At 36.6% G+C, this 16,441-nt stretch overlaps 1 protein-coding gene across 1 annotated transcript in view; it reads left to right on the top strand.

The window, feature by feature from the left end:
• The window catches only part of LOC145999342 (uncharacterized), a 269,638-nt gene that overhangs the window by 156,966 nt on the left and 96,231 nt on the right, over positions 1-16,441 (top strand). Inside the window, exon 3 of the mRNA XM_083136284.1 lies at positions 5,979-6,781. Within this exon, the coding sequence (XP_082992410.1) occupies positions 5,979-6,781 (803 nt within the window). The remainder of the gene's footprint in view (positions 1-5,978; positions 6,782-16,441) is intronic.

Below are 16,441 nucleotides of genomic sequence, written 5' to 3'. Positions count from 1 at the left end.
TATTTTACACAACAAAATCAGATAACACACAGTGGAACCCCATTTTTAAGTTCCTCAATCTTATTTTTTCCCCAACATTTTAAGCTCTTTACCTACTGCACCCTGAGGAATATTTATTCTAAATCGCACTGTAAGGGCAATTACTGTTTTGCATTTTCTGACTTGAATGAACGAAAAAATTATTAACCACTGTTATATTAGATTGCTCCATTGGAGCATGCTGACTGTTTTCTGTATTATTTCAAGTATTCTGTCTGTCTATTCATGTCTCTGCCCATCCATGTTTTTGTAGAGACCATAGTGCATGTTTGGTGCTGTCGTGGTCTAGTAGATAGGACATCTGACTGCCACAAGGGAGATCCAGGTTTGATTCCTAGGTTGGGTGTTCTGAGGTTAGAAATTTTCTAGTCTTGTCCATGTACAAAGTACCTCTGGGATTCACCCAGCCTCAAATAAATAGGTCCTGGGAGTAAAGGTGGCTGGAGAATGGTTGCTGATCACATCATGTCTAAATTGGCCAAGATCGAGAAAGTCTGGTGCCCTACCCTCACATCCCATAAATGTGGCTCAATGGCACAGTGCAATATGCACAGGGAACTTTTATCATAGGTATGTCACAATTGACATACAAAAGGGGTACATCTAGTCCATATTCTTGCCTCTGCAGTTAAAATAGCCAATTTTATTTGCCTTGTGCATCCAATAGGGCAGTGGTTCTCAACCGTTTCCAATCGAGAACCCACCTTGAAGAATATTACACTTCGTGGGACCCAGGGGCACCTAAACCGGGGGGGCCTCCCCCCAGTTCTCTGTTGGGACACCCTGTAAAGGGCCCAATGTGTAACTCAACACAATTTCATTTTGTAACGAAATATTATTTATGTGATGGAAATTGCATAAATTGTTTGAGAACTCTGTTTGAAATTACGCAGAATTCTGTTCTGAATGTGGTGTTTTACTCTCAGTATTTCTATTTCCAAATACACAGTTAATTAAGGAATGCACATTGTATATTATGATTAGGTACAAGAATAGAGAAAGGAGCATGGGAATACTGTAGTCCTGGTGTTCTTGAGTGAGTCAGTCCATCCAAAATTAGGTTTTGCACATGAATGTAAGCTACTTTTAACTTTCATTGTTGGCATCTGTTGATGCTTCGTTTACCTCACCTTATGAACTTCTGAGGTGCCAAAATTTGGAAGGTTTTGGTTTCGATTGTTTGCCTTCAAAAGAGACAAATGAAAGGAATGAGAAAACAAATTGATCATCTTCGTTCAGTACATAGCAGTGAATTGTGGTGGTTGGATGTTGTTGAGCTCCGAGTTCAGAGAGAATGAAAAAAAGAAAAACTGGAACACTTTTTGACTATTTCAAGAAGAAATCCAAAAATGTGAGTAGTAACTTCGTTTGCAAACTCTTATATAAAACTTAATTCACTTATTAGATTTCATCAACCTATTAATTATTATTATCACATGTAAAACACTTGGCTCAGATCCATCCTGAAATATATTTCTCTATACAGTACGTGCCTGTGATGGGGATATATAAGTAATGGTTTTGCACCTGCAAACAGCATTGAAGAGGCCTAATCTTGTCTCTCTCTCAGAGAACTAAAGTATTTTGTGGAAATACCAGTATGACAATAATTTGGTGGAATATTAATTATCCAAATTGAACTATTATCAAACTAGGAGGGTAAAATGAATATATGATATATATGTTCTTATTTTTTTATGATATTTTCCTCATTTAGTTCTGAAAACGTCTGTAAACAATGTGCTATAGATATTCCGTGTTCTGATCAGTACCCATGATGCACAGTTAGGGCAACTATTCAGGAGGGTATTTATATAATTTAGCCCCCTAGTCTATTCTTTGTTTTGGGCCCTGCCGACATTATCATCATCATTACTCCCATTAATTGCATGCTCTGTATTAAAAACACTTCTAAACTTCAAAATATACACACATCTGAGAAAAAATGACTTGAGTTAAAATGCAGTACTGTAAGAAGAAGTTATTTAAATGCTAGAAATCCTTCCCTATACATGTTGATTTATATGCACATCTGAGAAAAAAATTGACTTGAGTTAAAATGCATTACTGTAAAAAGAAGTTATTTAAATGCTAGAAATCCTTCCCTCTACATGTTGATTTACTTTGTAATTATTACATATGTAATGAATTTGAATAATCGATCGTCTTTGTCACTTCTGCCTCTTCAGCGTCACATTTTTGTGCGGCCCCTTCCTGGAGGAGCGACCCTTAGGTTACAGCCAGTGACGTGTGGTGACGTTGATACTTGGGGTAGCAATCATCAGTGAGGTGCCCAAGGGCAGGTTGGTGTGGGTCATTCCCCCCCCCCCCTTTTATCGCTCAGTATTCCTAAAAAGAACAAGACAAGAGACGATCGATTGTAAAATGAGCAATGACTACTAAAAACAGTACACATAACTCCCACATCCTATCAAGAATCAAAAACTAGTTGATTTGACTAGTAAGCCAGAGAGAGATCCCAGCTTGGCCATGGGTGTTCTTTGTGTATGTCCCTTCATCAATTTTATCTTAACATCTTCGCGATTAGCCAAAAGTGGCAGGAAAGAAAAGGAAAATGAACCAAATCAAACAATCAATCAATGATTTGATTTTTGTTACTTAGAGTCGATTTTTTTGTCCCATTTGGTTAATCGTGAATATGATACTATAAAATTAAGTGAAGTGGCAAACACAAAACACCCAGGTCGAGGTTCGAAGCTGGAACTCCTCGTGTCGTAGCACAGTACTGTGATAACCATTCTGCCATGGTTGGTTGATTTGGTGTTGCACAGAAAGGCTAATTGGGACTGGACCTACAGTTTAAAGTGGAATCCGAACCACTATGTGCCTCCATCGGTTGCTGACCCAGGACCACTTGCACCCCTCCCCCAGCATGTAGGTCGGCCTACAACAAAGATGACGATTTGGATACATGAGTATCGGTAATTCAAACTGCATTTTCGCTCAGTGGTAATTTTCAATTGGATTTTTGAAACACCATCTTTGTGTATGATTAATGTTTGTTCAAAAATATTGCATTGCTTGATTTCCTTAATTTCTCCACCTCACGATCTCGTTACTGAAGGATCAAGGCTAAAGCCCTGGCCTGTACATAACTTTTTCTATGTAACCACTCTTCACCCATTTAATTTAATCAACATTAATCATCATGGCAGAAGTTAGGTAAAGTGATGGAAGAGCTACACTAAAAATAAATTAAAAAATCCTCCCAGCCCATCTGCAGGGCACTGTGAAATCAGGAATCGAGAGATCTCTGTTTATGATTGCCCTCATGACTTCCATAAGTACATTTGCTACTTATAGAGATTAAATCTATACAGTAGAAGGTGGCAAAAAGTCAATATATAAAAATGGATAAACAGCTTTTTTTGTAGTTTCTTCAATAATATTCATTTGGCTTTTTGAGTTCTTGAATGAATTTTTCATTCCACATTATTTCATTATTCACTGCAGAGTACAACACATATGAACAATAATGTGTGCTCGTCACAGGTTCCCGGCCTGGATTGTTCTTTGTGAGGTCCCTACATCAATTCCATCATATATCACTCATTCTCATTTTTGCAATAAGCAAATGTGTTGGAAAAGCGAAGTAAAATAAACCAAACCAACAACAACAATAAGAACGTTTATTTATTGACTGTTTAGCTTAACCAAATGTTTTAATTGGAGGCCAAGAAAGTAGTACATTTAAGTAAAACACTACTAAAAAGAGAGTGAGCAAATATTTGTTATTTAACTATTATATATTCCATATTTGAAAAAAAAGAAAGAAAGAAAGCATAATATTTTTGTCTGCATATAATACGTTCCCATTTCATAAATAATAAAACTACATTCCCTATTATACATACACATTGTACAATGTTTGAAAGTTGTGGTGTAAATACAGATAACATAAGTATTGCAGAAATTTTTTTCCCAAGTTCTTTAGAGAAATTACAATGGAATCAAGGGGAAACCAATCCCCTATCTGTTCCTAGAGGAGATAGACTGGAGCACTTGAAACCACGACCTTTAAGCCATTGCAGCGAGGTGGGGGGTGGGGCATGGGAGATGGAGGCAAGAATCTTCCCTTTCCTTACCGTCGGCTGTTCATACCTGGAACTGGTGAGGCAGAGGAACAGTCAGCTAGGGCAGCCTTGTCCGCAGATCGCGAGAAGCACGTGAAAAACAGTGTTGCATATGGACTGTGGCTTCAACAAGACAATAAATATTGTGATTTGATAATAATTAGAGATGTGAGATTGATTGATCTATCTCTGCTAGACTAGCTACTCCTCAGTGCATGTCACTGGCTATAGCCTAGTAGCAAATACCCACTGCTTCTATTTAAGAAAAGCAGGAAGACTAATGTGCTTGCTTTTATGCTATATTTTTCTTGTTATTTTGTTCATTGCATCGCCTCAAGAACTATTTACGAAGTAAAATGACTCAAAAGCATGTTAACTTTGTGGCACTCCTTTGTGTCAAGTACACATCAGGAGAAACTGGATAATATTAATACTATATGGACCATGAAATGTTTCATTGAATGTTGTTTCCTTTCGTAAAAGTAGAGTAGAAGTTGAAAATATTTTGTTTTGCAAAATGCCACTGCTTTGTTTAATCAGGATTAGTAAAATTTTACTCGTACATATGCCTGTAAATGTGTGTGAGCTACTTCATACTGCATTACTGTGGATAGTGTCACTTATACAATGCGTAACCAATGCATATATATGTGTAAGCAACTGAGCATGTGCGAAGATATTAAACTCCCATAAAGGATTGTGGGAAGAAGTACAGCATATAAACAGTTTATGATAATCAAATTCTCAATCAAAAGTTGCAGATAAGATATTATGTTACAAAATTATGTAGTTTGAATGTAGATATTTTTTTTTTGTGCAGCTCATAAAGTTCAATCTATGAGGTGTTTCAATAATGGTAACTGAACAAGGTTTCTTTTGGATACTTCGTAATTTTTTTATTGAAACACTCTGTACCTTGATAGGTATATTATTGTTGTCAGAGCTAGTAATTGTAATTACTAAGTTTTGAAGGTTGACTCGAGTGTGTATATTCTTAGGTCTGTACTTTGGATTCTTAATTTTAAAAAAATACCCCCCTGCAAACGGAAAGAATAGGTCTTTACACTTTGCTTAGCTTTGCCCCCCCTCCCCCCCCAAATGTCTGAAGGAATCTGCACTTATGTTGGACCCATAAGCATGGGCTCCTGCAGAATTACTTGTAAAGTTGTGCACCCAGTTTATAATTATATTTTTGCTAACATTGACTCTTTAAGATACCCTATTTTACGCTTGCTTAAATAAATTACACATACTTAATTCAAGAAAAGTAAATATGTAATTTAAAAGACTAATTTATTCTACTTTAAAATCTAACTAAATACACATGCTGAAATTGAAAACAATTGTTTTATGCAGCTAGCTTTGTAATCCAAGCAGTCTCGCTGGCAATGTGAAATGATGACACTTGACACCTCTCAGCAACCACATACACACTCACACAAAGGTGGTTGGAAATATCAAGTGACACCTGCAGTCAACATGCATGTGACTATGTGCAACACGGGTTGAATTAAAATTGTTAAAACAGAAAGGTTTTTAAGACACATAATAATTTTATATAAAAAAAATAATAATTTTTCGAGTCCTACTTTGCAACCCACCAAATGACCTCTCGGGACCCACCAGTGGGCAGTGCCCCATAGGTTGAGAAACGATGCACTGGGTACATCAAACCTCACATACATTTTTTCTTTAGAAAGTCAAAGACATAAAGTGCATAGAAGTTTGTGTTTGTGTGTGTTTTTTTAAAAAAATTATAAACTGTGACTTAAAGAAAATCTGATTAAATATTTTTTTAAATAAAAATTGTGATTTTAATCCACCCTCCTTGTGATTGTATTTCAGAAGTGGTACTGGTCTCATGATAGTCAAGAAAATTTGGCTGCTCCAATGTCTGATACGGGTTTCTCTTCTGTGGAAGTGTGCATTGAGTCTGAAACAGAAAGTGCTGATCCTTTGGTTTGTGAACAAACATCTCTGGAGCATGTGTGGCTTCCGGATGAGTCATGTGTCAAGACTGATACAGAATCATTCGAGGAACCTCCTGATGTTGATATCTCTGTTGACATCAAACCATCTAATGAGTGCATAGAGGATGCTTCTGTTGACATGAAACCATCTAATCAGTGCATACAGGATGCTTATGTTGACATCAAACAATCTAATCAGTGCATACAGGATCCTTCTGTTGACATCAAACTATCTAATCAGTGCATACAGGATGCTTCTGTTGACATCAAACCATCGAATCAGTGCATACAGGATGCTTCTGTTGACATCAAACTATCTAATCAGTGCATACAGGATGCTTCTGTTGACATCAAACCATCTAAGCAGTGCATACAAGATGCTTCTCTTGACATCAAACTATCTAGTGAGTACGTGAAAGAAATGTCAGTTTGTAAAGTGGAATGTGTGAGTGGTGATAGTTGGATGCACTTTGAAGGCAAAACTCTGGAAGTTCGTGGTGGACAAAATGTTCCTAAAAATGAAGGATTTTATCCATGTGATCATGGACAATTTGTTGGAAAAATGCCAACTGAAGACGGTGACAATGGTGAATTAATTTTAAGTGAAGATAAAGACATGAAGTATAGTGTAGAGAATCCTGACCAAGTAGAAAGTGAAGTGGCAGAGCCTGCAGAAAGGTAGGTGAAGGAAATTTTAGTACATGGATTGAAAATAAGCATGAGAGCACTAAGGTTCAAGATTGGACCTTATTACTTACGAGTTATGATTCATGTAATTTCTGTATTGTGCCACCAGTGCTTCAGGGTTACACATAAGATTGTCCATGAGTGTCCACCCCACCATGTCAGATTAGGATGAAATTTGTTACATGATATTGTTAGATATACACTCTGTAAAAAAAAATTAGCATCACTGTATTCTTATTACGGATGTTGACAATTTTGAGTTTCGCATGCATGCATCTTTCCTGCTCAACTTGAAATCAATTGATTGAAGCATTGGTTTGGTATCACTGCGTAGTGTGGTGTTATTCTTTTGTTGATTTAGTGTTTGGAGTGTTCGCTAGAGGGTGTTGCAATCAGTTACTGCTGCAAGGCTTTGTAATCAGTTGTCAGGAATCTGTAAAACGCATGTTAGTAGTGCAACTTGTGACGTGTTTTATGTTGCAAACTACATGTTCATTATTGACAGTTTGGATACGTTATCATATTTGTGAAGTGTTCTGGTGGTGTGTAGTGTATTTGAGCATGTTTTCTCGAAAAAAAAAAACCCACGTAAGCAAGGAATGGTTCTTGCTTTGAATATGGATGGTCATTCTCAGGGAGAAATTGGTCAACAACTTCAAATGCATCAATCCACAGTTAGTCGCTGCCTGCAAAAGCAACAAGAACATGGAAAATCATCATTGAGAAGTTATTTTGGCAGAAAGAAAAATACATCACCTCGACTGGATCGTATGATAAAGGAAATAGCATTGAAGAACAGAGGAATGAGTTTCCGCCAAATTGCACATAAACTTGAAAATGAGGTGGGAGTTAATCTTACTCATGCTACTGTAGTATCCCGACTAAAGAAACAGGGTGTTTCTAAACACGTCCCACGTAAAAAACCCAGACTAACTGACGCATATGCAAAAGCTAGATGTGAGTTTGTCACACGTTATGGCACAGATTGGGAACATGTGATATTTTCTGATGAAAAACGATTTAAATTGCTGGGGAATGACATCTCAGTTAAACTGTGGATGTGGAAGGAAGAAGAACTTGCAAAATCTTGTATTTTAGAAACTCAAAAGTTTTGTGGCAGTGTTATGATTCGGGCATGTTTCTCTGCAAAAGGGATTGGCAGGATGCATACTTGCACAGGGACCGTTAAGGCTGATCACTATCTGGAAATCCTGAATCGGAAAGTTCTACAAACTGCAGGAGATCATTTTTCTGGACAGAATTTGGACTACTTTATTTTTCAAGACGATAATGCAACCTGTCGCCGTGCTCAGGTGGTGAATAACTGGTTTCATGATATGGATATTGAAAGACTTTGGTGGCCGCCCAACTCTCCAGACATGAATCCTATAGAAAACATGTGGGCTATGATGTGCAAAAAACTAGGTAATCAGACGTACAGGTCAAAAGAGGAACTTATGGCAGCAATTGTACATGTTTGGAATGAAATTGAGGTCGAATATTGTCAAAATCTCATTCATAGCTATATCATCATTTGAAAATATTAAAGAGAAGTTGAACAAATCTAAAGAATAAGAATAAATTATGCAATCAGAGCCACACATGTCATCGAAAGATTTCAAACCTGTCTTAAATTCAGTTTTCACACAGCAATCTTGTTAATTACAAAATCCAACTGTATATATTTCTTTATGTACCCAGAATCTGCTCATTTCACAATCATCTGATTATTTAGACATGCGGCGCTATCCATAACAAAACTCATAATATTGTCATATAAATTATTTTATTCCTAATTAGGCAATGAGAAACGCGGTAGTAGATAAATACAGAGAAACTAGTACTCACTTTATCTGCAAAACCTTTTTTTTTCTTTGTATTAATTTCTGTGGCCATTGCCACCATCCTCGTTGGAACTTATTGTACTGTTGCCTGGTGTGCTTCTATTGTTTGTAGTACTCCGGCTGCCGCTAGGTGCCCTGTTGTTAACTGTTTGTCTGTGTCCATGTTATCTGGTATTTCCCAGCGCTACCTGTTGTAGTAAGGAAATCTATGTGTGGTGTTCCTGTCCACCATTGACAGGAATTTACATTAAATTTGTTTAAATGTAAAAATATTGAAATATAATTACAGAACTATGACTTCGGATCTTCAAACTCTCTAAAATATAATAATAAATAAGTAATAAAGTGGAATCGGCTACCACCTGGAAAATGTAACTTCATGCAAAAGCTTTTAGAATTAATTATAAAAAATGAACAGAATTGAGTCATTACCTGATGCCAGCATGAGACCTGAAGACGCTTCTCTTCAAGAAGTTTCAGCTAATATGTATAATATGCAAATGCATGTCAAGCAAGGTGTTGGCAATTGTGTAAGCAATCTGCCTTACACAAAGTTTTCCTTCTTATATGGTAGTTACAGAAAAACTAGGATGTCACTTGAAACCTGATGGTGTTTCATCAGTCCAATATTAGCATCACTGTTAATGTGGCCAATGTGAATTAATTTCACATACACATCAAGGAATTCGATTTATGTTAATCACAGGGACTTTTTGATTATAAATGCTTAGCCTTTGTAACTTTTACATTCACATAAGAATGTGTCACGATTGTAACAAACTGACCATCACATAGGTATTCTCCAAATTTATTGTCATAGACTTGAAATATGGTTTTTTTGTGTTTAGCTTATTATACATCACTTTTCTGGTCTTTAAATCGAAAATCATCTCTTGGTTTCATTTTGACTACTTTTTTTTTCTTTTCACTTCCACATTTATTAAAATGTGTTTGTGCATCGGGACTGCCTGCTATTTGCATCCATCTCAAGATACTAACTAACAAAAAATTCTTTTGCATCATGTTACTATCACTTCAGTCACTAGAACTAGATAACTTTGCAACAATGTGGGGAAATGATGAATTGTTCAAGAGAAACTTCACATAATTCCCAGAATTGAGAGAATTCCCGTTCAATATATACAGCCCCTTCAGTATTGGTAACTACAGAATGCCACAATGATGATTGAGTGTGTTGAGTGACAAATGATCTCATCACAGAAGGTTGCAGGCTTCATTGTCCTGATTATGCAAAAAGAAATCAAAGCCAACAGTAAATAACAAATATACATACACTTATACATTGTGGTTGTTAACATTTTATGCTAAGATTTTCCAAGAATTTACCAATCATTCATTTTCTGAATATTCAACTGTGCAGTGGTATCCATTAAAAGAAATACCTATTCATGTTCAAACAATGTTATTACAATGATAATACAAATTAAATACAAAATATATTTGTCATTTACTAATCATAACCAAGATTCCGATCGAAGTCCCCACTGACCATCATGAAACATTATTTTTCTGGAAATTCCAATAAGAAGACTCGGCTCCTCTCTAGCTATGTCCCTTATGAGAAACACAATTCTGGTATTCTCTTTTGTAAGTATTCTGCAAATATTTGTGTTTTGTCAACCATACAATTAAAATTATATTTCTTTATCAGTGATATGTAAATAGCATTCATTAATCTGTCTAATTCGTAGGATATAATGAAATTGCTAAAAAAAATAACAATTATAAACAGTGTGATTTTAATGACAGAGAAACATGTTACTCATGGTTTCTGCGAAGCTGTTTATTTTATTTTATTTTTTAAATGAATTTTGTTGGCTATTGCCATCGTACTTGATGTTAATAGAACATTTAAATAATAAAAGGGTATTTTAATGTTACGTTTTTGAGTATGTTCCAGAGAGAACATACTAGTTCACACAGCAGATCCTTTAGTTCTAGAACCTAACTTGACTGAAGATAAAGATGCTATTAAAAGGCTAAAGAATAACAAAGCACCTGGCATTGATTTAATACCAGCTGAGTTAATTAAATATGGTGGGAATTCGTTAATATGTCAAATTCATAAATTAATTCTCTACTCTCAACAACATATAAAATATTATCTAACAAGACTAACCCCATATGCTAATGAAATTATAAGTGATTATCAATGTGGACTTAAACGTAACAGATCAACTACAGATCAAATTTTTCACATCAGACAAGACACTTGAAAAAAGTGGGAATATAATCAAAATGTCCATCAGCTATTCATTGATTTCAAAACAGCATATGATTTGGTCAAAAGAGATAAATTATATAATATATTAGTCGAGTTTGGAATACCTAAGAAGCTTGTTAGTATGATAAAAGTATGCACCAGTGAAACAGAAAGTAAAATTTGTGTGGGTATTAATATGTCTGACAAATTTGCAATTCATGATGGGTTAAAACAAGGAGATGCATTATCTCCATTGGTCTTTAATTTTGGCTTAGAATATGCTGTGAGGAAGGTAAAAGAAACTAAAGAAGGACTAAAATTAAATGGTGTGACTCAGTTGTTAGCATATGCAGATGATGTAGACTTACTGGGGGATGATGTGAATACAATTAAGAATAATGCTAAAATATTTTTCAAAACTGCTAAAGAGATAGGTTTGGAAGTTAACAAAGAGAAAACTAAATATATGCTTACAGGCCGAAACCAAGTGTTAGGTAATAATCAAAATATAATTATTGATAACTCGTTTGAACCAGTTTCCAAATTCAAATACTTAGGAGTAATATTAACAAATGGAAATTATATTAAAGAGGAAATAAAAAGTATGCTTAATTCAGGAAATTCATGTTACTTCTCTCTTTTCATAAAGTTTTGTCTTCTTGTTTAATATCTAAGAAACTAAAAGTTAAAATATACAAAACAGTAATTTTGCCTGTAGTATTATATGGGTGTGAAACTTGGTCCCTTACTTTGAAAGAGGAACATAAAATTGAGAGTATTTGAAAATAAGATCCTTAGGAAAATATTTGGACTTAAAAGGGATGAGGAGTCAGGTGAGTGGAGAAGGTTACATAATTTAAAACTACATAATTTATATTCATGTCCAGATATTATTAGAATGATCAAATCAAGAAGACTTAGGTGGGCAGGCCATGTGGCACGAATGGGAGAGGAAAGAGGAGTTTATAGGATCCGTTTTGGGAAACCTGATGGTAAGAGACCTGTAGGAAGGCCTAGAAGAAGATGGAGGGACAACGTTGAGCTGGACCTAAAGGAAATCTGTAGGGATGGTAAAGAGTATATAGATGTTGCTCAAGATAGGGACGGATGGAAGGCCTGTGTTGATGCAGCCATGAACCTTCAGGTTTAAATAGGCTAGGGAGTTAGTTAGTTAGTTAGAGAACATATTAGTTAGAGTGAGATATTCTTTTTGGGTACAATTTTTGTAGCAAATTGATCAGGTTTTTATTGTTTCTCTTTCATGTGAACATTTTGTGTCTTAAGAGATCTTTCTTTTAGGGAAAATATTTGCTAATACTGAAACATACATTTCTTTCTCCTCCTCTTACCATATTGAGTAATCTCATTTTTACTTTCTGAAAGTATAGGTGAAAATACAGGCTTCATTATTCTCCCATTCATGTACACATTATAAATAGTTATTTAGGTATTCTTGTAAACTTGTTCGCCTGGAGTTTTTTTATGCTAATGGCATGCATGTAATTGAGATATCTTGAATGCTGATGATATATTCCTTGTATTATCTGTTCTGGCGTCTGAAAGAGGGGGAAGTAATAATGAGACACAAATGTCAATTTTGCCAGATTAACATTCAAATTAATGCACTAAACTGAGAAAATAATCTACGGTTATAATGTACTAGTTGGGAGTAAGGTTTTGATTGGAGTGCAAGTGAGGGTGTGGATGTCAAATCCCAAACTAGCATTAACAAAAATAACTTTGTTGTGAAGCAATGGCTTGCGGTTAATGCACCGCTTCAAGGCTCTTTTTAAGAGTTTCACCAAGAATTGGGATATTGTAACCAAAAATCACTAATATGTTCAAGAACACTCATAATCCAACATTCAATTAATTCAAAATTCAGGATCAGCAAAATGGTGATGCAATTCCAACACTTAATCATGCATTAACTACAATTCTACTATCTACGTTGTTTCTCCATCTACAGCTACTGTATGACACCTTAATTTATGTTTCTTTAATTCTTCATGTGAGAAAAGATCAAAACTTATTTTTACCAATGTACTAAATTGGCATATAGCAAATACAGGTGATTCAAAACATTCATGTTGGGTGTATGTGGCTACCATTTGTAATGCGGCATACATCCCACCTGAAGTCAATTTCATTCAAGACTTTCACCAGTAAGTCAGGCATCACTTCTACAGCAGCGGCGGTAATGCGAAGTCTCATTTCAGCAAGATCAGCAGGTAAAGGTTGTAAAAAATGATCTTTAATGAAACTGATGAAGCAAGCTGAACCCATCCATTAATTTTATCAGTTTCCACACTTTTGTATGAGTAAATGCAAGACCACCACTTTGATTCATTTTTCGCAGTACTATTGACACACTTGTTGAATAACGCTATAACATTCATTGGGTGTATATCTTGATATTCACGTATACTTGTGAATCGTGAATTAGGTTATCATAAGTTCCAACAATAGATGCATGCTGCTGTGTCATTCCAAACAATGAATCCTCTTATTTGAAAATGCACAAGGATGAGATAATCTCCATCATAAAATTGTGGAAATAAGTAATTTTCTGTGTAAGTTGAAGACCTAGGTTATCTGACCCCCCTCCTCCCCCCCCTCCGCTGCTTGATGCAAAGTATGTAATTAGCGCCATTTAATAAGTGATATCAATTCATTCATGCATATCCTGAAATTTCACCAAACATCCCCCAACTAGGAAATTTCACTTCGTTCACTTTCTAATCTAATAATAATGTAAGTAGACCCAAATGGAGAGTTCACAAACCGAAAGTGAGGCTCGGTGAGGCTCGCCTTAATGGTTTGCTCTTGTAAGGCATAAGCCTCATTTTCTCGCAGTGTTGCCAACACCTTACTCGAAAAAAATCACCAAGGTTTCTCTCCACGTTCCGCGCCTTATTTATTGTGCTGACACAGTGTGATGAGTAAATGTACTCTCTCATCCTTGAAGGATGAATGCACCTTATCGTAATTTTTTTCCAAGTCCCGGGGACCAAAATGTTTATATATCGTGACCTTTGTAAACCTCTCTCTCTTGGGGGGGGGGGAACGATGTGCCACACACGCGCGCGTATGCCTCTCATTATTTCCGTATTGTGACGCAAACCAAACAAATAATAATTGTTGTTTTTTTAGGATCCCTGGCCCCTATATAACCTCGCCAGGGGTGCGTGGTGCCCAACCAAAAAAAAAGTTCTAACGGCTGCGGTTATAGATTACCACACCTCTGTAGAGTTTCACGTGTTTTTTTTTTTTTCTCTCAAACTTCGCGACAGAAAAGTAACAAGGGACGCGCAAGCGGGGTTCTTCGAAACGAACGAGTCCCAAGTTTTCCCGTACGGCCTTCGAACGTAGAATTGATTGACGTGCGGGCGAATCTCTTCCGGAATGTTTTTCAATTCGTACATCTGACCATACATGCTATTCATCATCAATTTAGCCGTGTTCTGTTTGGCGTCCATTTCGAGCAGTTTGCCCGGCGGTAAAGTCTTATCGTTTTTAAATTCTTTGATTTTTTGACGCAAGGCCATGATCTTGCGTATGCACGTGGCATTGAGCGTGTCCCGTGAGAAATACACGTGAAGATCAGCTTCCGTGCAGCCGGTTGGATTCGTAACGCCGCGATAAACATCAACTTCCGTGCCGGGCGGAACGGACGTTCCGGCGTGGAATTTGCGCCACTCCCAAAGTTCACATTGAAAGGGGAGAGGCCAGCTGCTACCATGACGCTCGGGTAGAGTGACGTAAAATCCAATACCAAAATAATCTCGTCCTCCGTCCTGTTCTTGAGCGCCATGTTCATGTGCGGGTTACGGTGTACGTAACCCCCGACCAGCTTGTGATGATACTCGAGATGTTGCCGTGGGAAACACAAACATCGCTTGTTCTGCAACGCTTCGCTGAAATAGTAATGCGAGAGATGCAAGTTGAGTTTGTGCCCTCGAACCTGGTCCGCACGCAACACGCTCTGGCAGCATGTTGAGACGATCGTTTGCACGAGTCCGTTTTTCAGAAACACGCGTCCCTCACAAGCATCGAATCCTGTACGTTGTACTGCAACAGATCGTCTATCTTGTTTTTCTCGTAGAGCGTCTGCACGGTTTCGCCCTCGGGCATTATTTTTTTCTCCCAGGTTGAAGTACAACGAAACGTACTTCAGCGTGTACGAGGAGAGGTTCCCGAAAAGGTAACGCACCACTTCGATGCCGTCCAATTCGAGTTTCGGACGACCAGAAAATCAGAGGCAACATTGATACGGCCTAGTGAGTTGGCAACATTGACACGACCTAGTTTGCTTATATTGTCATCGCAATCGGATGTGACGACGGGGGTGGGGGAGAGATGATTTTCGTTCTGTGGTGTCGATGTAGGTCAGATCAAACACAGTAATGTGAAAGCTTCTGCACAGAAGAGTAACGTTTTTACAACTGTACGCGATTATACAACTGTTTTGTGTGTGTGTTAAATAGCTAGCAACTTTTTTGTAGGTAAGTTTTGTTTCTTGTTATTTTTTTTTGCATGTGTGTGTGTTAGTGATAATAATTGCGAGTTGCGTTAGTGAACACGAAGTGGTGTTTTGATTAAACATCGAAATTTACGCTAAACAAAAAATATGAGCATACATAACGTGCGCTTGAAAAAAAAAAAACTATTCTTCATCACGAATAACATAAAAGCGAGGTAACAATCGGAGGGAGGGGAGGGACGATGATCATGATCATGTTAGTTTACTCATGGTGGATGGTATTGACGTGTGTACTCTGGGTTGGATTTGTTGTTTTAAGTCTACTTTATGCACAGTAAGGCTAATCGAAGCTGGACCTACAGTGGGATTCGCCGGGTATCGAACTTGGAGTTTAAAATTATACAAGTATACAGGGGGAAATTTTATGTTTTTGAATTTGTTGATACTCTGGGTTGGATTTGTTGTTTTAAGTCTACTTTATGCACAGTAAGGCTAATCGAAACTGGACCTACAGTGGGATTCGATTTATACATGTACACAGGGGGAAACTTTATCTTTTTGTCTGTGAAGGTTCTAAGGTTTTGTGAACATGTTGGAAAAGCACTAGTATATACATAGAGCAAAGTTACAAGGTTCTACGTCCCATAGGAGTCCTATTGGAAACATAATGATTAGTGCTTAAACAAGAACATTTTCATAGTTTCACACCTCTACTAGATTGGTAGAAAAAATATACTAGTAGGCAATAAAATCTGAGGAAGATTCGTGTCTAGCAAAAATAAGCTAAATAGAATTACACATGCATACAATATTTATTGTGTTTTTCTATCTACAATCATATTTTTCTTATATATTTTTATTTTTTATTTTTTTTATAGGGTTGATTAAAGCACATATTTGAGGAAGACAACACCACCCATATATAAATAAACCCCTCAAACTAACACTAATTAGAATTAGCTTACAAAATTTTTCTCATAAGGCATTTTTGTTTTGTAAACACTCTACCACCAACAGATCACATATAAATAAACATACCCCGAAAAAGAAAAAAAATGCGCTCCATGAAAAGTTGCCCTGTGTGCAAAAGAACCATATCA

The sequence above is a fragment of the Lepisma saccharinum genome, chromosome 15 (genome assembly GCF_977018435.1).
Source record: "Lepisma saccharinum chromosome 15, izLepSacc3.1, whole genome shotgun sequence".
In the NCBI taxonomy this organism is placed as follows: Eukaryota; Metazoa; Arthropoda; class Insecta; order Zygentoma; family Lepismatidae; genus Lepisma; species Lepisma saccharinum.
This window is presented reverse-complemented; position numbering and strand designations above follow the sequence as displayed.